Source organism: Ictidomys tridecemlineatus, chromosome 1, assembly GCF_052094955.1.
Source record: "Ictidomys tridecemlineatus isolate mIctTri1 chromosome 1, mIctTri1.hap1, whole genome shotgun sequence".
Lineage (NCBI taxonomy): Eukaryota > Metazoa > Chordata > Mammalia > Rodentia > Sciuridae > Ictidomys > Ictidomys tridecemlineatus.
Window position 1 is genome coordinate 142085819 of NC_135477.1, and position 27968 is coordinate 142113786.

Below are 27968 nucleotides of genomic sequence, written 5' to 3' on the forward strand. Positions count from 1 at the left end.
GTGTATAAGGGTTCCTTCTTCTCCACATTCTTGCCAGCATGTGATTATTTTTTGATAATAGCCATTCTAACTGTAGTGAAATGGTATCTCATTGTAGTTTTGATTTGCATTTCTCTGATGGTTAGGGATATTGAGTATTTATTTCATATCATTATTGGTCTTTTGCATTTATTCTTTTGAGAACAATCAATTCGTATCATTTGCCCCTTTAAAAATTGAATTACTTTTTGATTGTTGTTGTTAAGCTTTTTAAATACTTTATATATTCTGGATACTAACCCCCTATCAGGCAAAGAACTGGGAAATAATTTTCCCATTCTATAGGTGTTCTCTTCATTCTGTTGATTATTTTCTTTGCTGTGAAGAAGATTTTTAGTTTGATATAAAACCATTTGTCAAATTTGCTTTTTTTCTTATATTTTTAGATTCCTATCTAGAAAAGCATTACCTGTACCTGTATCTTGAAGTGTTTCCCTTAAAGTTTCCTCTAGTATTTTTAGAGTTTCAAGTTTGATATTAAGGTCTTTGATGTATTTTAAGTTGTTTTTTTTGGGTGCTACATGATGTGAGGGGTCAAGTTTTAGCTTTCTACATGTGAATGTTCAGTTCCCCCACCATTTATTAAAGATGCTGTCCCTTATCCAATGTATATTTATGTTACTTTAGTCAATAACCTATTTTTAAGATGCATGTATTTATTTCTGTGTGCTCTATTCTGATCCATTGGTCTGTGTGTCTGTCTTTATGCCAATGCCATGCTGTTTGGGTTAGTATGGCTCTCGAGCATGTGTTAACATCAGGTACTTTGATGTCTCCAGCTTTGATTTTTTTGCTTAAGATTATATTAGCTATTTTAGATCTTGTGTAATTTTACATGAACTTTAAGATTGTTTTTCTTGATCTGTGAAGAATATCATTAGTATTTTAATGGAATCACATTTAATCTCTAGCTCTACTTAGGTAGTATAGACATTTTACTTATATAATTCCTTTAACGCATAGACATGGGAGGTCTTTTTTTACTTTAAGTGTTTTCTTCAACTTTTTTTTTTACTTAGTGCTTTGGAATTTTTATTGTAGATATTTTTCCCTTAGTTTTTTTCCCTTTTTTTGTGTGTGTGGCTTTTGTAAATGGGATTGCTTTCATGATTTCTTCCTTATCAAATTGATAATTGGTGTATAGAAAACCTATACACTTTTGTATATTGATTTTGTATCCTGCTACTTTACTAAATTTATCAGTTCTTATAGTCTTTTGGTATGGTTTTAGGTTTTTCTATGTACAGAATCATGTCATCTGTAAATAAGGATCACTTGACTTTCTTCTTTCTTATTTGTGATCTTTCATTTATTTCTCTTGTTTAATTGCCCTGGCCAAAATTTGGAATAATATTTTGAATAGGTGTGGTGAGAGTTGAGATTCTTTTCTTGTTCCTGATCTTAGATGAAATACTTTTTAGTTTTTTCCCATTTAGTATGATGTTGATTATGGGTTTGTCAAACATAGCCTTTATTATGTTAAGGTATGATTCATCTATACCTAATTTTTTCAGGGATTTCATTGTGGAGCAATGAATTGTTATCAAAGGATTTTTCTCTATTTAGAAAACCATACAAATTTTATCTTTAATTCTACTTAGGTCATGTATCATACATTTGCACATGTTGAACCATCCTTTCACCCCTGGACTGAAACTATCTTGATAATGGTGTATGACTTTTTAACATGCTCTTAAAGTAAATTTGTTAGTATTTTTTTTGGTCAAAAATTTTAGTCTATGTTCATTTACAGGTTCTTTTTATTTGTTGTGTCCTAGTCAGGTTTTAACAACAGAGTGATATTGGACTCAGAATGAATTTGGAATGGTTCCTTCCCTTTCATTTCTATGGGATAATTTGAGAAGCAATGCTGTTAGTTCTTTTAAAACTTGGTAAAATTTTGTCATCCAGCATTGAGCTTTTCCTTTTTTGGATACTTTTTATTTCTGATTCCATGTCATTACTTGTTTTAAGTCTTTTCAGGGTTTTTGTATACTTTGGTTCAATTTTGAGAGGTCACACTTGTCCAGAAATTTTTCATTTCTTCTAGATTTTTTAGTTCTAATATAGTTTATCAAAATAATCTGTGATGATCTTTGATTTTCTCTGGTATTTATTGTAATGTCTCCTTTTTTACCTCTAATTTTATTCATTTGGGTCTTCTCTCACTCCACTCCTTTCTTTTTTGTTTTTGGTTAGTCTAGCTAAAGTTTTGTCAACTTTCTTTCTTTTCAATGAATCAATAGATTGCTTCATTGATCCTCTGTATTTGTTTTTTTAGAGTCTACTTCGTTTATTTCTGCTCTGATCTTCATTATTTCTTTCTTTCTATCAATTTTGTGTTTGGTTTGTTCTCTCTTTTGTAAGATTTTGAGTTGTTGAATAATTAGGTTGTTTATCTCAAATGTTTTTTTTTTATGTACGCACTCATTACTGTAAAATTCCCTTTTATGAGTACTTTCACTGTCTCCCATATTTTCATTTATTTCAATAAATTTTTAAATTTCCCTTCTGACTTATTCAATGAGCCCCTATTTAGGAATGTTTTGTTCAGAGACCATGATACATAATATGATGTTAATTATGATACATAATATGATATTAATTTTGTTCTTTTATTCTAAAGAGTTACATGTACTGATAAAAAGAACGTGTATTATAGCTGAAATGTTGTCTAATTATCTGATATGTTCATTTGGTGCATAATGTAGTTTAATTCTGGTGTTTCTTTGTTAAATTATTGCCTGGATGATCTAGCCATTGGTGAGACTGAAGGTATTAAAATCCTAATATTATATTGGAGCCTATATCTTCTTTCAGGTCTAATAATGCTAATTTTATAAAATTGGGCATTTTAACATTTGCCATATTTAGATTTATAATCATATTTTCTTGGTGAATTTATCCCTTTACCATTATATACTGACTTTCTTTGTCTTAGTGTTTTTGTTTTGAAGTCTATTTTGTGAGACATAAGTATAGCTACTCCTACTTGCTTTCAGATTCCATTTGCTTAGAATATCACTTTCTTATTCTTAAAGTTTCATTGGTGTGTGTTTTTATTGATGAGGTTCTTATTGGCAGCATATTGTTGGGTCTTGTTTTTTTAATTCATTAAGCCTGTCTTAACTTTTTAGTTAGAAAATTAAGACCATTTACATTCAGAGGTTTTTTTTGAAAGGTATGAACTCATGCCTATAACATTTTTGTTTTTCTTCTGATTATTTGGATTATTATTTGTTTTCATCTCTCATTAATCTTTGTGGTTTGTTATATTGGTAACATGATTATTTTATACTTTCCATGTGTGTATCTACTCTTCTATTGGGATTTATACTTTTGAGTACTATCACAACAGTATCTTTCTTCGACTTCTGAGTATTAGCATTTTTTGTGAGGCTGGTGTAATGGTCATAAATTCTCTTAGTTTTTTCTTATCTTAGAAGGTCATTACTTTTTAAATTTCTGGCTTATTAATATCATTTGGCAGTTATTTTCTTTTAGTACTTGAAATATGTCATTCTAGGCCCTCTGGATTTAGAGTTTCTGCTGAGAATTCTTCTGTTAGTCTAATGGGATGCCTTTAAATGTGACTTTGTGCTTTTTTTCTTACAGATTTTAAAATTCTTTCTGCATCCTACTTTTTTTCATTAAAATACATTGGGATGAAGATCTTTTCCCATCATGTCTATTTGGGGTTCTCTAAATTTTCTGATCTGGATGTTCATGTTTTCCCAAGATTAGAGGAAAATCGACTATTATTTTATTCAGTAGGTTTTCTCTGTCTTTCACCTGTATTTCTTTCCCTTTGGGTATGCTGATATTGCATAAATTTGATCTTTTAACAGTGTCCAAAAGATTTGAATGCTCTCTTTATTCTTCCTTAAATATTTTCTTTATTTTTACCTGAATTTGATATTTTAAAAGACCCATCTTCATCCTCTGATATTATTTTTTCTGCTTGATTTTATCTGTTGTTGGTGTATTCAACTAATTTTTTTGTCTGACTTATAGAGCTCTTTATTTCCAAGAATTTTAATTTGCTACATTTTTCAAATCTCTCTGTGCTGAATTTCTCATTGATATTCTGCATCATCTTCCTAATTTCACTTAACTGTTGATGTGTATTCTCTTGGATCTCATTGAACTTTTTAAAGCATTCTTTTAAATTCTTTATACAGTATTTCATTCACTTCAGTATCTTTGTATGTTGATAGAAAGTTATAATCTTTAAGGTGTCATATTACCTTGTTTTTTTCACATTTCTCAAGTTCCTATATTGATATTTATACATCTGACCAAATGGATATATCTACCACTTTTATAGAGTAGCCTAAGTAACTGAATTTCTCCTGAAGATGTGTCTTAGGATATCAGTCTGTTATGCCATGGTGAGTTTCATTCCAGCTGGGCACTATGATGTAAACTCCCTATATCTCCTTGGCTGTGACTAAAGAGATTGGGCATAATTTGTACTATATTAGAGTCAGAGAGTCCCACTCTCTCTATGGGTGTGCAAAAGTGGAGATACTCTAGCTGCTGAGGCAGGTGTGATGTAAACAGAAGAATGTGGGAGATGCATCCTGTGTGGTGGTTATTCCTATAATGACAGTAGTGGTTCCTAACGGGTTATGAGCATTTCCTCAAGCATTATTTATATTGCACTATTATTGAAATGTCTCTATTACTGGATAATCCAATAGTGGTGAAGGCCTGAAACAAACACTTGTCTTTAGTTTAGACACTGGTGTGGGTTCAGGTACTTCTTGGGGAGGGGTAGGGACTGCAGTAATGATCATACAAATTGCAGGGCACCCTCATAGGTCTGGTGGCAACAAAACTTCTGTTATTCTTTTCTGCTGCTACTGTGGGCATGCCAATCTAGGAACAGGGCCTCAGAACACCCTGTGCAAATCTTGAGACCGGGTGATGATTAGAGGCTTCTCTGCCCTAATTTATTTAGTTGTAGTGCCTTCCAGAGTTTGGGCAGCTGTAGGTCAAAGCTGGAATCAGAAAAAAATTCTTCTCAGTTGAGACCTTCCTTTGAAATCTTAGTGCAAGTCTCCATGACTTTCTAACTTCAGCATCATACATTCCTATAGAACCAGTACCATGTGAATGACATCCAGGCTTGCTGCCAGCTCACACAGTGACTGCAGCAGGCTCTGTGTGCCTGTTTGCCCTTGAATCTGCAATGGGGGTGGCCTTGAAAATCCTGAGATGCATTCAAGCCATTTCTCCTATAGACTCTGTGCAAAGTAATTAGTATCTCTCTGGGAGCTATAATCTTTAACAACATCTTCCTTGACCTCAGTTTTACAAAAAGTTTTGCAGACAAGTTTAACTTTTCTGACCAAACAACACATTTTTAAAACTTTCTGCTTTTTGCCCCCAGTTCTCACAGAGAACATTCTAATACCATAGCCTGAATGCCTTGCAATTTCTTCCACTAGATTAATTAGTCTATCACCTTTAAATTTATCCTCACTGAAAGTCTCAGGACATGGGAAAAAAAAGTAGCCTTTTTTTTTTTTTTTTTGGCCAGAGTGCAACATGAATGATCTCTAGTCCAATTTCCAATTAAATCCTCATGTCTATGTTAAACCTCATGAATGCAGTCCACATTCTTCTCTGTATTCTGGTCCTCAGATATCTCCAGAATTGCCATTAAGTTCTGCTTACTACATTCGAAGGTTTTTCCATCCTGATTTTCCAAACTCCTTCCACAAAGCATCTCCAAAGGCTACTGAAACACATTGTCAGGTTAGTCATAGCAAGAACCCTACTTCTTGGTACCAATTTCTTTGTCAGTCAGCTGGGCATCTTTGTGACCAAAATAATCTAACAAGAACAACTCGGAAGAGAAAAGATTTTTTTTTTTTTTTTGGCTCATGGTTTGAGAAGTTTAGTCCATGACTGGTGGGGTCCATTTCTGTGGGTCAAAGGTGAGGCAGGACATCAAGGCAGAAGGGCATTTTGGAGGGAAGCTGCTGCCATTATGACCGGCAGAAAATAGGAAGAGGGGAAGAGGCACAGGGAAGATGGGCCTTTCCAGGACACAATGCCTAGTGATTCATCTCCTCCATGTGTGCCCCACCTGTCTAAAGTTATCACCAAGACAGTGCACTCAGACTAGGATGCTCTGATTAGGTTTGAGTTCTCATTATCTAATTATTTCACCTCTGGATATTGCTGCATTAATATGAGACACCACTTTTGGGGGGACACCACATATCTAAACCGTAACACTTTTGATCTGTCCTACACTAATATTTTTATATGAGTACTTTCCCAAGATATAAGTACCCTAAAATTTGGGGCCTTTGCTAGAAAATTGGAGGAATTAGAAACCAAGAAATTTAAACTCTAGCATTAAATCTAGTAGTTCACTTTACATAAGCAAGTTGCTGAGCCTTTTGGTGTCATGGATTCCTTGATTTTAAAACAAACAATAAAACAAATAAAATTACTAGGTTGATAAATATAAGATTATTAGAAGGATAAAATGACAGTGTGTCTGCAAGAGTTTTAAAATAAAATATGGGAAGTATTTATTATGTTACATAAGGATATTAGTGATCCAATTTGCCAAAGAGAAAAGAGCCATCTTATTTCCACTGATAAATAAATCTTGTATATCTCAATCATTTTATGCAATAAAAATAGTGAGGCAATGCTAATATATAGACCTCATCTGGGGAAATACATTCTAAACTATAAATGAACAATGCATGTGATAAATTATGCATGATTTTAAATTAGTTAATGAAATAGATTCATATTAAATGATAATGAAGGATTTCTGGTCCTGGTTTTGAATTTGATACTGAAATAAATCTCTGTGTTGAAATTCCCACTGACAGCCATTAGAGTGTAAATCTTTCCCTGTAGCTCTTTCAATGTCTCCTCCTTAATGAGGAGGGAAGAAGGAGGATGTTGGCTGTGTGAGAACACTGGGATATAGAAGTGAGGCTATGAGAGAATAAGGGATTCAAATATGGAGAAAGATGAGCATATTACAAGAAAGATTTCAGCAAGTCATTTACAGTTGAGTTTCCACATGGCCTTGAAGAGAGGGGAGCTCTGCTTTTTCCTTGGCTGATTTGACCCCTCACAGTTTTTCCATTTATTCTACTTCTCTTCATTGTTTCTTTAGTCATCTGGCATTTTGGCTTAGATATTCCCTATTTTCCTTGGTCTGTGGCCAGTTAGACCAGCTGGTAGTAATGAGGTTGTTGGTTAGTCCTGGAGGCAGCAGGAAGGGTTATTTGGCTGTGTTTTTCATGACTGGAGGTTGCCTACAGGCTTAATTATAAGAATTGCAGCCAGATTTTTTTTTAAGTGACTACTAAATATCAGGTGTTTGTGGTATATTACCAAATTGGATAGTCACAATTCTCCTTTGAGATGAGCATTGACCTCTCAAGTTTTCCTAATCAGGAGACCTATGCTCATGAAGGGCAAACGATTTGGCTAAAGTCTTTTGTGAACAAGCTAGAAAAATGATATCAGAATTTATTCCAAATACTGTGTTCTTAACCATCAATTACTGTTTACAGGTTTTTATGGTTTAGATATGAGGTGTGACCCAAAAACTCATGTGTGAGACAATGCAAGGAGGTTCAGAGGAGAAATGACTGAGTTATGACAGACTTAACACAATCTGTGGATTAATCCCCTGATGGGATTAACTGAGTGGTAACTATAGGTGGTGAAGTGAGGCTGGAGGAGATGGGTCAATGGATAATGCCTTTGGGGAATATATTTTGTATCTGGTGAGTGGAGTCTCTCACTCTCTGCTTTCTGATCATCACGTGAGCCACTTCCATCTGCCACACTCTCCTGCCATGATATTCAGACTCACTTTGAGCCCTGAGGAATGGAGCCAGCTCTCTGTGGATGGAGACCTCTGAAACTGTGAGCCCCTGAATAAACTTTTCCTCCTTTACAATTGTTCTGGTCAGGTCTTTCAGTTAGAGCAGCAAAAAATGCTGATTTGTAAAACAGAGGTGAAATGGTTGGATTATGAGAGTCTTAATCTAATCAATACATTAAATCCCCTGCTAGGGATTAACTGGGTGGTAACTGAAGGGCAGATACAGTGTAGCTGGAGGAGGTGGGTCCCTGTGGGCATGCCTCTGGGCTCTTATTTACAGATGGTTCAGTCTGCTTCTTGGTGGCCATGTGCTGACCTGCTTTCCTCTACCATATCCTTCTGACATGATATTCTGCCTCACCTCAAGCCCTGACGAATGAAGTTGACCATCTAAGAACTGAGACCTCTGAAACTGAAAGCCTTGAAATAAACTTTTCTTCCTCTAATTGTTTTTCTCAGGTGTTTTTGTTACAGCATTAAAAAGCTGACTAAAACATGTTTTCCTGATCACAAAAAAAAAAAAAAAAAAACGAGAAAGAATAAAGTGCATCAGAAACACTTTTTACTACTTGAATAAAAGCATCTGGTTTACTTACACCTTCATATTACGTGTGAAGGACTGTACATTTTCATTTGACATCATTTATTTATGCTTGGATCCTTTCTTGACTTTTCTAGAAGTTAGAAAGAAGCACATAAACAAACCACCCCTAATCCTAGTAAATTTTAAAAAAAAATCTCGGTGAGGAGTAGTACTAGTACTTCAAACTCATAGGATTTATTTCTCAATACTACTGGAATACTTACCTTTTCATGGATGTAGGCTTTTCTCAATCCTAATCTTGGGCATGGCTCTCAGATTGGGGAACTCCTTGGTTGTGTCTTTCCATCCTCTGGAATCTGCTTCAAGACTAAATTCAGCTGGGCATAGTGGCACATGCCTATAATCCCAGGAGTTGAGGAGGTTGAGACAGGAGGATTGCAAATTCGAAGCCAGCTTCAGCAATTTAGTGAGGTCCTAAGCAGCTTAGCAAGATCTTATTTCAAAAATAATAAAAAAAAAACAAGAGTCTAGGGATATGGCTCAGTGGTTAAGTGGTTAAGCAAGCACCCTTAAATTCAATCTCTGGTAAAAAAAAAAAAAAAGACTAAGTGCAATGTCGTTACCTAATCTCCAGACTGAATTAATTATCTGCAAATAGAAATTCCTGTGGCACAAATTTTCTGTACCACACATTTGGCAGTTAATATTTCAGGAAGGGTATAGCTAGCTAGCCATTCCTGTCTATACACTACATGTATCCTGTAACCATTTTGAGGATGATGGCCATATTATGTCTTTTTTCTATCTCCCACACAGTATACAATGCTTATGTATAGGAGGCATTCAACATAGACTGCTTTAGTTCACCAAGCCCAATGGGGAGATTTGTAAGCTCATCTATTCTGATTCCAGAGACACATTTTTCTAATTCTCATAATCAGAAATCATTTATTCACACTATGGTGTCTCTGACATCTTTTTTCTATATCATGAAAATATCCTTTGATGTTTGTCTAAGTACTAATTTGACATAGATAACCAATTTCATATTATGGTCAATTTACAACTATTCCAAAATATCACTGCATGGAAAACTGTCCTTACTGAAGCTTAATAAATGATAAAATACTTTAGTTGAGGAAACTAATGACAGGTAAGTGAAATAATAAAAAAAATTAGGTTTGAAGATCAGAAAATTTCCAACTGCTTAGCTCCTGTCTTCTATGTCCCAATATGCATTCATTCTGGTATGTGTCCTACATGTTAAGCCTTTTAGGGATTAAGCAAAGTGTACTTATTTGGATGACTTGGGAGTATGACAGTCTGAAAATCCATGTTTCAGGTTGATCCAATCCTCTCAGTTCTTTATTGTTTTTATGTACACAGGCTGGAGTAAAAACACAGAAAACCCAAGAAGCAAATGATTTAGTTTTCTCACTTTTCCCAATCAATATGAAGAAATCAGGCACAGGCTCTTTGAAGATTGCACTAGAAACCAACCCCAAATCATGTGGCTATAATTACAAATTTTTGTAATCCAAATTATAATAATCAAATATTTTTTCATTAGGTCAATAAATCCAGGGAAGATCTACCTTGAATTATTATCCTGCTATTGTTAAATTGTTCTCTTGAATTCAGCACATGCACTAAATTATTATTCTCCATAGGGCTTTTTGAATGAGGCTTGATGGGATAGACTAGTTTTTTTTTTCCATTTTGGTTTATTTTTTATATTGTTTATGTACTTTTTTTTTTCCTTCCAATCCTTCATGAACGTCTATTAACAGATTTCCCATTATAACCTGGTAAAAGAATATAATTGAAATAATTTTAAAATTAATGGAACATAAACACTGACTATACCCTAGTTTTTCATTGCTTTCTTTTACCCTTCAGTTATAAATATATTTCCCATGTACTCTTCCTAGAATCATGCATTATGGAACTTTATGACTTCAGCTTAGGATGATTTCTTTAAGATATTCTATTATAAACTTTGAAAACATGACTGTGAGTGTAATGTTTTCACACAGCATGTGTATTATTAATTTTTGAAAATGCAACCTCAGAAACCTATTACACTTGTCACACAGCGATAGAAACATTTACTCCTGGAAATGGTGTTAGGGCCATCAAAGCAGGCTGCCTCAGAAGCTGTTCCATTATCATCACCTTATCTGTTTGAACATCCCCTCCTGCCAGCCACCACCTCTCATCAGTTAGCAAGTACATGACAAGTCTCTGACAACATTAGGTTTTGCAAAGGTTCATTTGGAAGTCAGCATTTTGTTGGAGCCCACCTTTAACTATTAAACCCAACACAAAGGACTAAGGTTTCAGGAAAACATGACTATAACTCAGTTGTGACCTTTCCTCCAACCCTGGCCTCCTCAGCTCTCTTCAGCTAATCAGGTCTCCATCCTTCAGGAATCCCACTTGTCTGTTCCCAGGCTACTCCTTCTGCTGACCTTTCCTCCGGCCCACCATGCAGTTATGTCTAAATTCTGCCTGTCATTCAACATACATCAGAAATGATGTGCCCCCGGAGACACATTTTTCTAATTATCATAATCAGAAATCATTTATTCACACTATGGTGTCTCTGACGTCTTTTTTTCTATATCATGAAAGCATCTCCCGCTTTGAAGTGTGTACTGTTGTTAACACATGTCTTAAGGGTACCTGGGGCTTGTTTTAACCAGATAAGACGTGGATACAGAAATGACTCCCATGAAGAAAGTTGTTATGTGTACAGTACCCTACAAACAGGAGGCATGGCCTGCCATGCACTGAAGTGAGTGGGCAGAAAGAGAAGGAACTAGTGAGCAGCATTTTTAGTGTGTGTGTGTGTATATGTGTGTGTGTGTATGTGTGTGTGTGTGTGTGTGTGTGTGTTTCAGAAAAAAAGAGGTACAGTGAGGTAAACAGGTAGGACTGGACAATTTGGATGATTTCACTGGGTTCTGGGCTGTGGGGGCTACACTTCTAGTCTGTGAGTTTTCCTGGGATAATTAGGGTAGGGGATAGTGGCCCAGAGGGTAACAGTTAGTTCGATAAAAGGAGTGGTTTCAGGATAGATTAATTGGTTTGGATATCAAAGATGTGCCCCAGGCAAGTCATTTACTCCCTAGGAATTGGCTCTCCCTGGGAGGAGCAGTCTTTCTGGCTAGCAAGGTCTCAGATATCAGAGCAGGGAAAGTAGAAAACAAGAAGACATGGTTACTATGTCTTCTTTTATTAGAAAAAGCTTATAAACACTCTATCAACAGGAAGGTTTACTGGGAAAATTGTGAAAGAACATTCCCAGTATATGGTTTTCATATAAGTAAAATGGAAATAGGCAGGACTGGAAGGTCATTACACCCTCATTCTTTTGCTCGGCATGCCCCATGCCCTCTTTCTCTGCCTCTTCTCTTCCCCTTTCTCCTGGGCTGCCTGGTCCTCTACTCTACATTTTCTTCCCTTTGAAGCTTTTTGTACTTGGGTTTTTTTCTCCTCACAATTTCCATATAAATTTCTGCTTGGGCTCTCATGGCTCCTATTCTCTGTATCTTCTTTTGATACAATTTTTCATTGCTGCTGACCCACCAGTTCTCTCCATATCACACAATTTGCAAACCTAGGAGACCAACTGCTTTTAGTTTCATAATCTGTGAGTGTACCCAGGCAGGGACCAAGCAGACTGGGGAGTTTCTGTCAGAATAGGTTGTGGGTATGTCAGGGACCATGATTAACATGTGTGGTTGGTATTGAGTTTATGATGGGAAGAGACATGTACTTTCAGGGTTCTCAGTCCAGAAGAAGTGAAATAGTTCATATGAACAACATAACATAATTTATGTGAAAAAAATTCTGTGCAATTCAAAAACTGATATATAAATAAGATTTTTTATATGCAAGGACAATAACAATAATAAAAGTAGTGATAATATCTAGCATGTACATGTTAGTAAATGCAAAGAAATTGTTCCAGGTGTTTTACACATATGTTCTAATCTAATACTCAAAACAACTCTGTCAGGAGAGACTTATAATTATTTTATTGATGACAAAACTGAGGCACAGAGAACTTTGACTTACCCAATGACACACAGATGGTGACAAAGTTGAGAGTGAAACCCAGGAATTCTGACAATTATCTATGCTGGTAGCTACTATACTTCTACTACAATTAGATAATAAATTTTTCATAAAACAAATTCCATATTCTTATAATGTGACATGTAAGCCCAGATATGAGACTAGCTAGAGGCCTGTATGTTAAGTAATCCAACAGTACGAATTATTTACTATGTGCTGAACTGACTGTTAGAGTCTTCCCAAGATTCATATATTGAAATTTAAATCTCCAATGTGATGATATTTGGAAAGGGGATCTTTGGGGAGGAATTTGGGTGATGAAGTGGAATCCCTCATGATGGATTAATATTCTTATAAGAAAAAAAAAAAAGAGAAAGCTTGTTCCCCCACCCCTAGCTTTGTTCTCTCCCCACCATCCCCCATGATATGAAGATATAACCATAAAGGGGGCTCTCACCAGACACTGAATTTTCTGACATCTTGATCTCAGACTTCTAACCTCCAAACCTGTGAAAAATAAATGTTTTCTAGTTTAAACCACCAGCCTGTGGTATTTTTAATAGCAGTCTTATTAACTAAGAGATCATTTAACCAATGTGATTATTAGTAAAACTGATAGTGCTTCTCTTCAGACCAAGAAAAGATTACACATAAAAAGGATTGCAAAGATGATGTGGTTTGTATGTTTGATTGAAATTTTCAGGCATATTAATATAACTTATAGGGAATGGACACTTGAGAAAACACACTCGATTTTTTGGGTAGAGATTTGGGCCTACTCTTGTCCAGGAAGGCTGACACTACCATACAAATAGGATTTACTTGCTTCTTGTTAGGAAGCAACATAGCTCTCCTTAGGGGAAACGGTACATTAACATGCAAAGTCTCATTTTCTGAGACTTTGCTGAAGGAGTCACAATCTGAGCCCTTCCTAGTTCAAACAAAAGAACTCTCTCCAGCATTCAACCCAAACAACCAGATGGCAAACCAGGACGTTCTATACATGTTGCTACTCAAGTATGTTTTCCAATGTCTTGGCTGCCAGGGGATGCCATTGCTAGTGTAAATATGTCATTGAAAATTTGTCAGTTTGCCCCACAAATGACAGAAACTGTGACTATCAAAATGATTTTAAAAAGTTGTCGGAGCAATAGCTGTCAACCCAGAAATTTGAACAGTATCTTAGCAGTAAAACAAGCATGAAGATGGCACATGGAATATAAATTCTTCTAGATTTTAATAGATGGCCCTTTTCCCGCTTGCAGGTCAGGGAAGTTCCAATGACATCTTACACTAAGAATCCTGTGAGTTCATATGGGAATATGTTGTTGTTATTAAAAAAAAAATACACACACACATTTAGTTGTATATGGACACAATATCTTTCTTTCTTTATTTTTATGTGATGCTGAGGATCGGACCCAGTGCCTCACATGTGTGAGGCAAGCGCTCTATCACGGAGTTATGTCCCAGTCCGAGTATATGTTGTTTTTAAAAAGACAAGACATTTATTCCCATTTTGCAGCATTTTAGAACTACAAATTGTCATTGCCACAATTTCCTTTTTCTAATATACAGAGAAATTGTTATCTAAAACCAGAATTATTTCACTGAATTCAAATATAATGTGACCTTTTAGAACAAAGCAGACCCCATCTCATGTTTTTATTGTATGTTTCTTATGTAGAATGAATATAATTACATATCTTGAACAAAGCAGATGACATGGACAGTTAATTCAAGAAATAGACTGTGTTGAAAGAAACACAAACAGAAAGCAACCTGAAAGAAAGATATATTGTTGATTATGAGGTTTCAAAAGCTGGAACAAAAGAGAGTGTGTATAAGAAAAAGATATACACTTATAGTAGAAAATAAACAGGAAAAGAAAACTATCTTGAAAGTCACTTCCATAATCCAGTGAAATTGATGATAGTCTGCTGGCTGTGGCCCTCAATTCTTTGGCAATATTTGACATATTTCAGAAAAAAAAATTGTTGAGATCTGCTGTGCATACAATTCTGCTTCCACTCCTATCCAACTAGCCAAATTTCGCCCTTTTATTTATGAGTTTGATTACAATGTTAACAGCAACTACAACTAAACTCAAATAATGTACTGGCCTGGGAGCTAGGCATACAAACTGCTAATAAATGTATTTAGTAGATATTAGTATCTTGAATCAGAAGTACATGTTAAAATATTACTGCACTGCCCCTTTGCAAAGAAAGTTGGTTTTGTTATTTTATTTACCTATTAGGTTTTATTGTAGGCCATATTATATTTTGACAGTTCTATAGTGAAAATGTATGCTGATGCCACTCAGGACTGCAGAGTGGTGCTAAATTCTCAGATAATGGAATAAAACTGCTTGGAAAACATATGCTTACGTCAACTATGGTTTGTCCAGTTTTGTTTGGAAGTGATTTTTGCCTCAGAAGGAAATGGTGCAATTCCATGAAACAGTAAATATTTTTATAAAAATAAAAAAATAAAAGGAAAGTTTGAAAACAATGCTTTTACATTTTTAGAAGAAAAGTGTGGAAGGCGATGAGAGGAATCAAAGGCTGAAGAGCAGTCGTTCTTTTGCAGGAAATCCAGGGAGTGGGCTGCAGGAAGGGGCTGCCTTGTTTTCCTCAAGCCTCCTGATGGTTTGAGAAAGCATTCCCCAAACTTCTCTATTTCCTCTCAAACCTGCAGCACTGTGGACTTTAACACCCCAGCAGGTTGCAGAAGAAAGGAGAAGGAATCTTGGGTGATTTTGTCCCCACCTCCCTTAATTACTGAGCGCTCCTGTCTTTTCCTCTTTGTGCCCTCATGAAGTTTAGATTAGACTGTTAACCCTGGTCTTTGTGTTTTTTTCAGATCATGCAAAAATGAAGTCATTACCTTTGGTCCTTTAATCCATTCTCACCCCTCAACACTGATCTACACACCGCGACTAGAAAGTCCTGTTCTTCGTCCTATTATGAAGCGAAAGGTCATTTTTAGCATATAAAACCTTTGTCTCTTACTCTAAATAACTTTTTCGCTCAGTGTTAAACCCTTGCTCTGAAATTTAACAACTGTGCCATTTTTCACGAGCTCTGGAAAGCCATATGTTATCACTTACGCGCGAGCAGCGATGACTGTAACCGAAAAAGTCAAAATTAGTTTAAAAATAAATTTATTTAGCGATGAATACATAAATGTGATACAAGTCCCTGAGATTTCTAGTAATTATTCTTGACTTTATTGACATGGAAATTCTTTTTAATGATGACTGAGAAGAAAGTGATGAAAGGATCAGGTGATGAACTTCTGCAATTTACTGAGGAGAAATTTCTGTTTCTGAAACCATAGCCAGATTCCCAGTGCTTTGCAAAAGTTCCACACGAGTCAAACTAAATAGGCCAGGTTAGGTTCGTGTGGTCTTTGTGAGATTCCACCATGGCGTACCGTGGCCAGGGCCAGAAGGTCCAGAAGGTGATGGTGCAGCCCATCAACCTCATCTTCAGATACTTGCAAAACAGATCCCGGATTCAGGTGTGGCTCTATGAGCAAGTGAATATGCGGAAAGAGGGCTGTATTATTGGTTTTGATGAATACATGAACCTTGTATTAGATGATGCAGAAGAGATTCATTCTAAAACAAAGTCAAGAAAACAGCTGGGTCGGATCATGCTAAAAGGAGATAATATTACTCTGCTACAAAGTGTCTCCAACTAGAAATGATCAATGAAGTGGGAAATTACAGAGAAAGCAACAATTTTTTTTTTTAATTTAGCTGCCCTTTGCCTGGAATATAGTTCTAAAGCATTAGTTCACATTGTTTTGATGACCTATGTTATTACCAGATGAAAATAAATGCTGTGGGACTCTTTTTATTAAAAAAAAAAATAGGCCAGGTTAAAACAGAAAAGAGGTGTCATGGATCAGGAAAATTTTGAGTTCAATGAATACTCATAGTTCCTGACATATTTGGCTTAGTTTGGTTCACTGTCTTGGCCATTGGGTTTCGGGTGCAGGAGGGAGGTGGTGGGAATGTTTTCAGCTTGGAAAATATTTTTTGGCATAGTTACATTAGCAGAGAGAGAGAGAGAGAGAGAGAGAGAGAGAGAGAGAGAGAGAGAGAGAGAGAGAGAGAAACTGGGGTAACTGGGGTGGAGGAAAAAACCCTGTTTTTAGATATATGGTTCACTTGATTGAAGGCTTATTAATCTCTCCTATTGGTTGATAATGTGAAACATTTGGCAGTTGGATGAATGAATCTAAAGTTAAGTTAAAATATCTGCATACAGTAGAGTTTATAGTAGTTAGTGACAGGAAGAGTGAAGGTACTAATATACAACTACAAAGAAATTATTAATTTCATTTATTTTCTTTTTTTTGAGTTGGGGTACTGGGATTGAACTCAGGGTTACTCAACCACTGATCCACATCCCCATCCCTATTTTGTATTTTATTTAGAGACAGGGTCTCACTGAGTTGCTTAGTGCCTCGCCATTGCTGAGGCTGGCTTTGAACTCACAATCCTCCTGCCTCAGCCTCCTGAGCCTCTGGGATTACAGGTGTATGTTACCACGCCCAAGCTTATTCTATTTCCTAATTGGTTTGGTGTAGAACTTACTAGCAAGCAAGATTTTCCATGGAAAGGTCACATCAGGACAACAGTTAGCAAAATGCATATTTGAGCTATTTCCTTGAAATTCTACTAGGCAAAATATTTTGAACTTCCCACCCTTTGATAGCTCACCTTATACCATCTGCTTTTTCCATATTACTTAAATTATTTATAAATTATCATTTTAAAGATGAATTATATTGGCACCATCTGAAAGTACAGACTTTACCTAGCTATTATCCTAATGTTTATGTTCATGTTATTTCTTTTTTTTGTGCTTTTATCATTAATGCCATGATAAATATCTTTGCCCAAATAGCAACTACATTTTGCAATTATTTTCCTGAATATTATTTCTAGCCATAGAATATTAAGCCTGAAAATTTATTGTAAAAAGGCCCTTGGTTTATCTGACAATTTATATACAATTTATATTCTTTAGAGAAGTCCTTTTGCAGCTGCTTACAGGGGTCCTCTTGCTTAACCATGTTGAGTAATAAAATTTCAGTCTTTGGTATTTAAGAGAAGAAAAATGATATCTATTTTGAAATGTTTTCTTTGGACATTTATCTTGTAGATTATTCATACGTGCAGCAAACACTGATGAAGATCCAGTATGTGTCAGGTAATGGATCAGCATGTAGAGGCAAAAAAGTAACAAGTCCTGCATTTCAAAACTCATGTTCTAGAGAATGTAGACTACATAAGGAAAGGAAGCCAGGTCATGAGATAAAAATCAATGGCACTGACTGTTTTTTGAAGAATGGTTAAGGAAGATCACTCTTAAATGGTGATATTTGAACAGAGATTGATGTAGTGAACAGACAACCCACGGGAATATTTGGGGCCAAAGCTGCCATGCAGAAGGAACCATAGGGTAGTGGCTCTGAGGCAGTCATATGCCTGGTGTGTTTTGAACAATTTTGGAGAAGAGGGTATAGCCAGGGGGGAATGAGGAATGTGGATCATGGAAAGAAATGACATTATCATGTAGATAATAATAAGGACTCCACGTTTGTTTTGGAAAGTCTATTCTTTCCCACGGATCTGTAGAGCTGTCTCTATCATATATTAGGAGTCTATATGTGTGTGTGAGTCTATTCTGTGATTCAGTCTATTCTACTTTTTTTATTCATCCCTAGCTTAATGCCATATTGTCTTATTTTGACTTTAAAATAAATATTGATATTTTGTATGATAGGTACTCATGTCTTGGTTCCCCTGCTCCAAGAGTATCTTGAAGAAACCCTTTTATTTGATTTAGAAACTCATCAAGGTGAGCAACAATAAAAATAATAAAAATTAGCTGGAATCTGGTTGGAAATAAATTGGAACTATAAATTTATGTGGGATGACTCGAAATCTTAATAGCGGCTCTTTTAATTCATGAATATGGTAGTTCTCATAATTGGCTAAGATTTCTTTAATGTTTCTTAATAAAATACATGTATTTTGGCATATTATACATACATGCAATATAACTTGTTTTAATTAAGATCCAAATCTTGTGGTTGTACATGATGCAGTTAACCCTGGTCATGTATTCAAATACAAGGATAGGAAAATAATGTCTGATTAATTCTACTATCCTTCCTGTTTCTCTCCTACCTAACTTATCTTTCTTCCCCTTTATCTAATCTACTGCATTTATATTCTTCCCCTCGCTACCGTCCCTACTTGTAGGTTAGCATCCACATATCAGAGAGAACTTTCTGATTTGGTTTCATGGGATTGGCTTATTTCACTTAGCATGATAGTCTCCAGTTCTACCCATTTACTAGCAAATGGCATAATTTCATTCATCTTCATGGCTGAGTAATATTTCATTGTGTATATGTACCACATATATATTTATTCATCCATTCATTGTTGAAGGGCATGTAAGTTGATTCTATAGTTTAGCTATTGTGAATTGAGTTACTATAAACATTGATGTGACTGCATCACTGTAGTATGCTGATTTTAAGTCCTCTGGGTATCAACCTAGGAGTGGGATAGCTGGGTCAAATGGTGGTTCCATTAAAAGTTTTCTAAGGAATCTCCATTCTGCTTCTCAGTAGTTACACCAATTTTCAGCTCCATCAGCTGTGTATGAATGAACCTTTTCCCCCACATCCTTGCTAACATTTATTGTTGCTTGTATTCTTAATACTTGCCATTCTGACTGGAGTGAGATGAAATCTCAGTGTAGATTTAATTTGAATTTCCCTAATTGCTAAAGATGTTGAACATTTTTTAAAATATATTTTTGAACATTTATATTTCTTTGTGAAGTGTCTGTTCAGTTCTTTTGCCCATTTAATCATTTTTTTAAATCAATTTTTTGAAGTTCTTTGTGTATCTTGGAGATTAATGCTGTGTCTGATGTGCTGGTGTTAAAGATTTTCTCCCATTCTGTAGGCTCTCTGTTCACATTCTTGATTGTTACCATTGTGGTGAAGAAGCTTTTTACTTTGATACAATCCCATTTACTGATTCTTTTTAAACAATTTTTAAAAATTTGTTATAATTAGTTATACATGACGGTATAATGCACTCTAATATATCACATACTTGGAGTATAATTTCTTATTCTTCTGTTTATACATGATGTAGAATCTCACTGGTCATATAGTTATGTATGTACTTAGGGTAATAATGTCTGATTTATTCTATCATCCTTCCTACCCTCATACATGCCCTTAATGTTTGATTTTACTTGTTGGGTTTTAGGAGTCTTATTGAGGAAGTTGGTTCCTAAGCTGACACTATGGGGAGTCGGGCCTAACTTTTCTTTTAATAAGCTCAGAATCTCTTGTCTAATGCCTAGGTCCTTGATCCACTTTGAGTTGAGTTTTGTGCAGGGTGAGAGATAGGGGGTCAATTTCATTCTCCTACATATGGATTTTCAGTTTTCCCAGTACCATTTGTTGAAGAGGCTTTTTTTTTCCCCCAATGTATATTTATGGTACCTTTGTCTAGTGTGAGATAACTGGGTTTATGTGAATATTTCTCTGTGTCTTGTATTTTGTCCAATTTTTCTTCAAGTCTATTTCTATTTGTGTGCCAACACCATGCTGTTTTGTTACTATAGCTCTGTGGTATAATTCAAGGTCTGGAATTGTGGTGCCTTCTGCATCCCATTTCTCATTACCAATTGTTTTGGCTATTCTGGGCCTCTTATTTTTCCAAATGAATTTCCTGACTGCTTTTTCTATTTCTATGAAAAACATCATTGGAATTTTAATAGGAATTTCATTAAATCTGTGTACTGCTTTAGATAGTATGGCCATTTTGACAATATTAATTCTGCCTATTCACCAACATGGAAGATCTTTCCATTTTCTGAGGTCGTCTTCAATTTCTTTCTTTAGTGTTCTGTAGTTTTCATCCTAGAGGTTTTTCACCTCTTTTGTTAGATTGAGTCAAGTACTTTTTTTTAAGGTTATTGTGAGTGGGATAGTTTTCCTGATTTCTCTTTCAGCTGATTTGTTGTTGGTGTGTATGGGAATGCAATTGATTTATGTGTCTTGATTTTTACCTTGCTACTTTGCTGAATTCATTTATGAGTTCTAGAAGCTTTCTGGTAGACTTTTGGGGTCTTCTAAATACAGAATCATGTCATTGGCTCTTCTTTTCCTATTCATACCCCTTTAATTTCTTTCTTTTGTCTAATTACTCTCATTAGGTTTTCAAGAACTGTGTTGAATAGGAGTGGGGAAGGAGGGAATTCCTGTCTTGTTTCAGTTTTTACAGGAAATACTTTCAATTTTTCTCCATATGGAATGTTGTTGGCTTTGGACTTACAGTATATAACTTTTACTATGTTGGGGTGTGATCCTACTATCCCTGGTTTTTCTAGTGTTTTGAGCATGAGGGGATGCTGAATTTTATCAAATGCTTTTCCAGCATCTATTGAGATAATCATGTGATTCTTGTCTGTAAGTCTATTGATATGATGAATTACATTGATTTCCATATGTTGAACCTAATTTGCATCCATGGAATAAACCCTACTCTATCATGGTGCACTATCTTTTAAATTTTTTTTATGCATTTTGAGAGTATTTTATTGATAATTTTTGCATGTATGTTCATCAGTGATATTGGTCTGAAGTTTTCTTTCCTTGATGTGTCTTCATTTGTTTTTGGTATCAGGATGAGACTAGCTTTAGAGAATGAGTTTAGAAGAGTTCCCTCCTTTTCTATTTCATGAAATAATTTGAGGAGTATTATAGATATAAATATAGATACCCTTTATCAGATGAAGAAAATTGCTTCTATTTTATTCTATTACTAAGAAGTGGTTTTTCTTTTAATAGCATATTCTTTGTGAGTTTTTAGGTATTTTCCCTTTTCAAAAAATCATATCTAATATAATAACATAATTTTTCCTTTAATCAAATAGTTATTTTTCTAATGTTTAAACCAAGCATGTATTCTTGTCATATAGTTAACATAGGGATTATATATTATATTTGTATATTCAATTTTTTAAGTTTTGTGCATATGTTCAAAAATTAAAATGGGAATTAATTTTACTTTCTTATTTTTTTAGTAGGACTTTACTTTCATGGTTATGATGGTTATCTAAAATGAGTGGAATATGTTGTCATATTTTTTGTTTTCTGATAAGATTGTATGAGAGAAAATTGTTTTCCCATGTGAGACTCAAAGTGTTTTTGAAAAATTGTTTATCAGAAAGCAGCTAATTATTTCTTTAATGGTTAGGAAATTTCAGGGTACCTCATACTCTCTTTTCCTACCCCTTTCTCTTTAATTTTGGTAGGTTATTCTTTTAAGGAAATTGTCCATTTTATTTAAAATCATAAATTTATTGTTATAAAATTTTCAAATATTACCAAAGCACTTTAATATTTATAGTATTTGGGGTAATAATCCCTTTTTCAATTCTAATATTAGCTATTTGTGTTTTCTCTCTTTTTTCATTGCCATTTGTTTCAAAGTTTATATAATAATCCTTTTGATTAGCTACTTTTTTCTTTGTTATTCTCCTCAATTGTATGTATTTTTTTCTGTTTGATTGTTTTGTTCTGATTAGTATTTCCTTTCTTCTATGTTCTTTGAGCTTATTTTGCTGCTCTTTTATTTACCTTCTTCAAATAAAAACTTATTATGTTTTCATATCTTCTTTGTTTTTAATGAATGTTTTCAAGGCTATATATTTTTCTTCTGAAAAATTAGTACTTCGTAATTCCTAAATTTAGTTCATATTTTTTGTTTGCTAATTTCCATATAAGTAGGCATTTTCTAATTATCTTTTTTTTCTTTTTCCTTTTCTCCAAAAATTTCTGGGTTAATTATGGTATGTTAAAAATAATGTTATATTAAAAACAATGAATTCAGTACTTTGAGATTTGTTGCTTTATAGCTTTAAAACAACATTTGTTGCTTTATAGCTTTAAAACAACATGAAAGCTGTTTAATATGTGATTTTGTAGCATGCTATAGATGAGAGATTTCTATATAATTTCTGGTTCCACATATATGTGGATACATATAAATATTCTTGTTATTTTTGCTCTTATATATTTACTGTAAAAATTTGTTCTATTTCCTGTGAATTTCTGAAAATTATGTATTTAATTATGTATTAATGTATTAATTTCCTTGTATTATGTATTAATATATTAATATCTATGGGAAGATTATGAATATATTTTTTTTCTTTGTATATATATCACTTCATATATTTTGAGGTGATTTGGAATAAGAATATTTATAGTTGTTACATCTTCCAGGTGAATTGAACCTTTAATAATGATTAATACAGGTATATCTGTTTTTCTCTCCAATTTGTTAATCTTTGTTATTTCACTGTAACACTTAAGACTATTTACATTTACTATAATTATTTGTGCTAAAGAATTATATCAGACATTGAATTGAATCTGGCACTGTATTTAGTGTTCTTCAGTTGTTGACATTCTGTATTTTTTCTTTCCTACTCACAATTTGATGATTTTTTATTTCACATTTTTTGGCATTGGCTCAGGTGTCATACACTCAGTTTATATTCTTTCAGCAGTTATCCTAAATTTGCATGTGACCTTAGTTTATCAAAGGCTACAGTTAATATATTTTCTTTATCTTTCTCTTGGATTATACTAGGATGATTTTTCCCCAAGTGTCTAGCCCTTTGGGCTCCCAGTTTAATCCAGGGTGTATGTCCTGTGATACCACCTTGTTCAGACTAGAGGTTATTTTTTTCTTCCCTTGTAACTTGCTAATGCTGCCTAACTTTTGCTCAAGTTTGCAAATACATGCAAATTCCTTCAGGGAAAAAGCAGGTTTGGTCCTCTTAGAATTTAGTCCTCCCTAAAGTTGGAACTCTGCTATCAGGGGCAGCACTTCATTCTTAAAATACATTTAAAATGCATTATTTAGAGAAATTTTAGTTTTTTTAGCTGTCAATAGACTTTCCTTATTTATATATGGTGCTAAGAATTGAATCAGGACCTCACACATGCTAGGCAAGTGCTCTACCACTGAGCCAGGACCCCAGCCCTATATAGACAATTTTGATGACTTTAGGATATAAATTGGTAAAGAAAATGTATCCCAGCAAGTGAATAAAAAAGGCTATCTTTTTCTTTTTCTATTTTAAAGGTAGCCTTCTATTCTGTATTTGTGGCAACTTTTGAAAATTTATCTGACTTTTAAAGTTATATAAAAGCTTGAGAATTTAGTTTTCCATATGTACTTATGAAGATTATTATAGCTATTTATTTACAGTTATTAAAATTTGTTACAGCTTATTTATTTTTTACACTGAATTTTTGGTTTATCTATTTTATTTAGTACAAAATATGTTATGAGGAACAAAATGAATTCTTTTTCCCAAATAGCCTGAAATCATATCAGAAAAATATGTTGAAATTACCTTCTAATACTCTATTAACTTTTAGCGTCCTTTAATTCTATGTGTTATTTTCTTCCATTGACATATGATCTTGAGTTTATTAGTAGCATACTAAACTACTGTACTTTTATAGTATATTTTAATCTCTTCAAGATCCATCTCAATGTGTTAATAATATTTTAAAAATCAGCATGAGTGCTTTAAAATTTACAACTTTTAAATATTAACATAAGAAATGTTAGGAGCATATTCATTCATAATTTTGATGTGAAATAATACCCTTGTCTCATTTTTGCTTAAAAAAGTAAAAATGTTAGTAAAATAACATTTTTGACTAAAATAAAGGGCCTGTAATGTATGGTATATTGTTTATTGCTGTAAATATAGTTGGCTGAAGCAGAGTAGAGGCACAAACTGAAGCACACCCATTTATAAAGTGTATATACATCTCTTATTTGTTCTCAATATTCTAAGACAAAATCATGAAGAAACAAGATACATAACTTCCTTGCCATTTGGATATGAACAAATAGAAAAATTGTGAATTACACAAATTTAACTTTAGAGAAATTTTTTATGAATATGCAAATATGAGTAAAGAAGGATTCTGTCTTCCAGTTTCAGGTTCAACAATAGAATACATTTCCTGAATTCTGGTTATTTTAATAAAGAATAATGTATCATAAAAAATATTTATTTTGTATGCTCAATAGAGGAGCATGAAAGAAAGACTAACATAGATAATTTTAAAAAATCTATTGACTGATTTTTGACAGAAGATTAATAATGAAATTTATTAATGTTTATGTGATTAAAGAAGATAAAATTCTTTTTATTGAAACTGACAATTCTGAGACAATAATGAATAAACTTTTTAAGATATTAAAATGAAACAGAACCTGTTCTTCATCATAATCTTTAATTCAGATGAGAGTGGATGGGTTTGGGAGGGATGATTTAGACAATAATAATCTTTAATTCAAAAGAATTCTATTTCAGGTTGCTTTAGATGTTCTCTGATCAAAAGAAGAATCCTAGTAAAAATTACGATGGATGTGTACTCAAGCTTAGGTCATCATGGAAAACATTCTCCATTAGGCTATTTGTCTGCCTTTGCTCTCAGATTTTTAATCAGTTTAAGAGCTCTATTAAGAAAGTCAGATGTCCTCTTCTTGATGTTAAATTTGTATTCAGAATTTGTAAGAGAGTCATTTAAAGAAAGACTTTCTGCTCTGACCCTGCAGTGAATACAGTGTGGTTTCTGTGGAGAAATGAGACAATGATCTGAAGAACTATTCTTTAAGAATCATCATTTTCATTGTTTACGAGGATTAGAACTTCTAAAAGTAACCTAACAGACACCATTTAGGCAACGTTTGTGTAGAAGAGAATAGAATATCCAAGCTTCTGTGTTGCAGATGAAAAGGCATATTTATTGTCTATTATTGTTATTACACTGAATACTAGTGGTTCCATTTAAAAAATCAACAGAAAAATACCATATATTACAAAGTGTAGAAAATAGGTGATATTTTCAAAGTCAACGTTGAAAATGTTCTGTGGAAATTTAATAAATATTTTTATGAAATCAATGCTTTTATTTTTATACCTAGGATAATAACTGATTTTGAGAAAATATATGCTGTACCACAAATTTATATATTGGAAGTACTTGAGACTGAGACATGGACAGGACAGAAGTCATTCTTAGATCAATTGAAAAATTCAGAAAATATACAAAGACAATTTTAAGTCATTCAATTCTAATCATACCAAATCATTCTGAGATCAATTTGTTCTTTTGAACAGTGTTATCTTAGTTTTTCTGAAGTACTTTTGTCAGAAAAAAAAACTTGATATCCTTAATTAATTTTTAAGAGATCTCAGTTACCGAATGTGGCTGGTAAAGAAATAATTCACAAAATGACCTAGAAAGCATCTTCAAGTTCCCAGACTTCAGAGACGTATTAGAAGGAAGAGATAATCATTTTTTCTCATCCACCCACATGATGATGCTTTTCTTTTATACTTTCCCTTTGACTTGGCTTTATAGACATCTGACTACCTCTCTGTATCAGTCTCTAGATAGACACAATGAGTGTGTATCATCTCCAATAGATAAGAACAAAGTAATTTAAAGTAGTAAAACCAAGGTGATGTGGAAGGAAATGCTACGAGGAATCATAAAATAATGAACAAAGAGAATTAAAGTTTGGGCCACAGAACCTGTGTCTTTGAACTTTCAGGCATGGTCTGTAGGAATTTATTAAAAAATCAAAGATGTGGCCTGGGGAGGCATGGTCTGAGTTGACTAGATGCAGAACTACAGAAAGGATAGATTTACATTACAATATTTTAAATGAGAAAAGAACTATATATGATAGTTCATTAGAAATGTGTATTTGAAAATACAAACCTCACTGTTAAAATAGATATAACTAGGATATAGAAGCCATTAGTTAGAAGTTTATCCCATTCCATACCTGATTTTAAAGTATCAGGATAAACAGTAAAACATGTACCTGTGTGCCTTCTAAGACCTGAAGTTCTATTCTGCCTTTCTCTCCTCCTTAAAGCCTCATAGGTATGATTCCTTGTCTTTAGTCCTTATGCCTTGCACCTTGTGAGGATCCCTACATAACTAGTTTCCCTGTTAGCTAGACCAGCTGTCCCCAACCTGGTCCTCCACCTAAAGTGACTGACCTGCCTGACATTATTCCAATAAGCCAATCACATCTTCCTGTGGGAACCAAGGGTTTCTCATCCTCTTCTCATAACAAAGTCTGTTTTCTAGAGTTGATGCTGGTTCACTCTGTTCTTAAGTACAACCCCCATATGGCCCTGAATGGTTTGTGGTGTCCTCCTACCCCAGACTGTGAGTATGCAACTTATAAATTGCTACCAAGCTCATCTGTCTGGTGTTGGGTATTATGGTCTTGCCACCTTGAATCTTTTAAGGCTTGGGATCCCTCCTTTAATAATAAGATGAAAAGAAGCTCATCAGAATAGCTTGTAGACATAAATTCGGTGTTTTATCTTTTCCCAAATGCACAGCAGCAGCCCTTTCAGCTTAGCCAAGACCAAATAAAGAGTTAGGCTCTTAGGAAGTGTTTGCTTTGTTGCCAGGCTTTGCAATTATTTGTGTTCAATTCTCTCGGTGCATTGCACCATACTATTCTTTCTCTATCTATAAAAGAAAGTTCATTAAATTCTAATCCAATAGTGCAATAAAAATGGAACAATAGAGACAGAACAGTTGAAGAAGTCATAACACTTTTTTATAATTTTTTCCTGGAATTCAGTCCAAATTGGGCAGTTTCTAAGAAGAAATACTTAAAAAAATAATTTTTATGAACCTTGTTAGTATGCAGTAAGGCAGAACTCTGTGACACTGTAAGAAGAAAATAAATCACTCTAATATGTTTACCAAAGCTTATAGTTACGACTGACACTGAGAATGGGAGGTAAGACCATAGATTAGGAGTGGCAAACTCAAATAATGACAGGAACCAGGCAGGTAATTAAATGGGTGAAGCAGGGTGGATGGTGATTTAATTTTAAATGTTGGCAACTAATTAAACTGTTTTAACAATACTGCATAAGCCAAACAAAACACATCTGTGGACCACATGTCCAAGGGTGACCCTAAAGCAATTTTTGATCCAAGGCTTGCACTGTGTGTCTGTCTTTCCAAGAATCCTATTATAGCAAAAGCAGTTTCAGCTGATCCTGACCTTGCAGAGCTTTTTACTGAGTTAGTAATCAGAATTACAAGCTATAGAGCCTGTGCTCTCTCATTGCTTTCTCAATGGGGCTTTTATTCCTCATGAGACTGAAGGTCTTTGGGGACAGACACCATGCAGCATATTGCTTTCATGTCTCCTAGCATTAAAAGTGGTAGGGTGCTCAGCAAATAATAAGCATGACGATGATAGTAACTGACATTAATAAGCCTCCTATC

General features: G+C 34.3%; 1 protein-coding gene across 1 annotated transcript; it reads left to right on the forward strand.

Annotated features, from left to right (window-relative positions):
• Positions 1 to 15947: 15947 nt before the first annotated feature.
• On the forward strand, positions 15948 to 16272 carry LOC101973962 (small nuclear ribonucleoprotein E). Its single transcript, XM_005338535.5, has one exon. It carries the CDS (start codon positions 15972 to 15974, stop codon positions 16248 to 16250), a length of 279 nt encoding a protein of 92 aa, XP_005338592.2. The 5' UTR covers positions 15948 to 15971; the 3' UTR covers positions 16251 to 16272.
• Positions 16273 to 27968: the final 11696 nt, after the last annotated feature.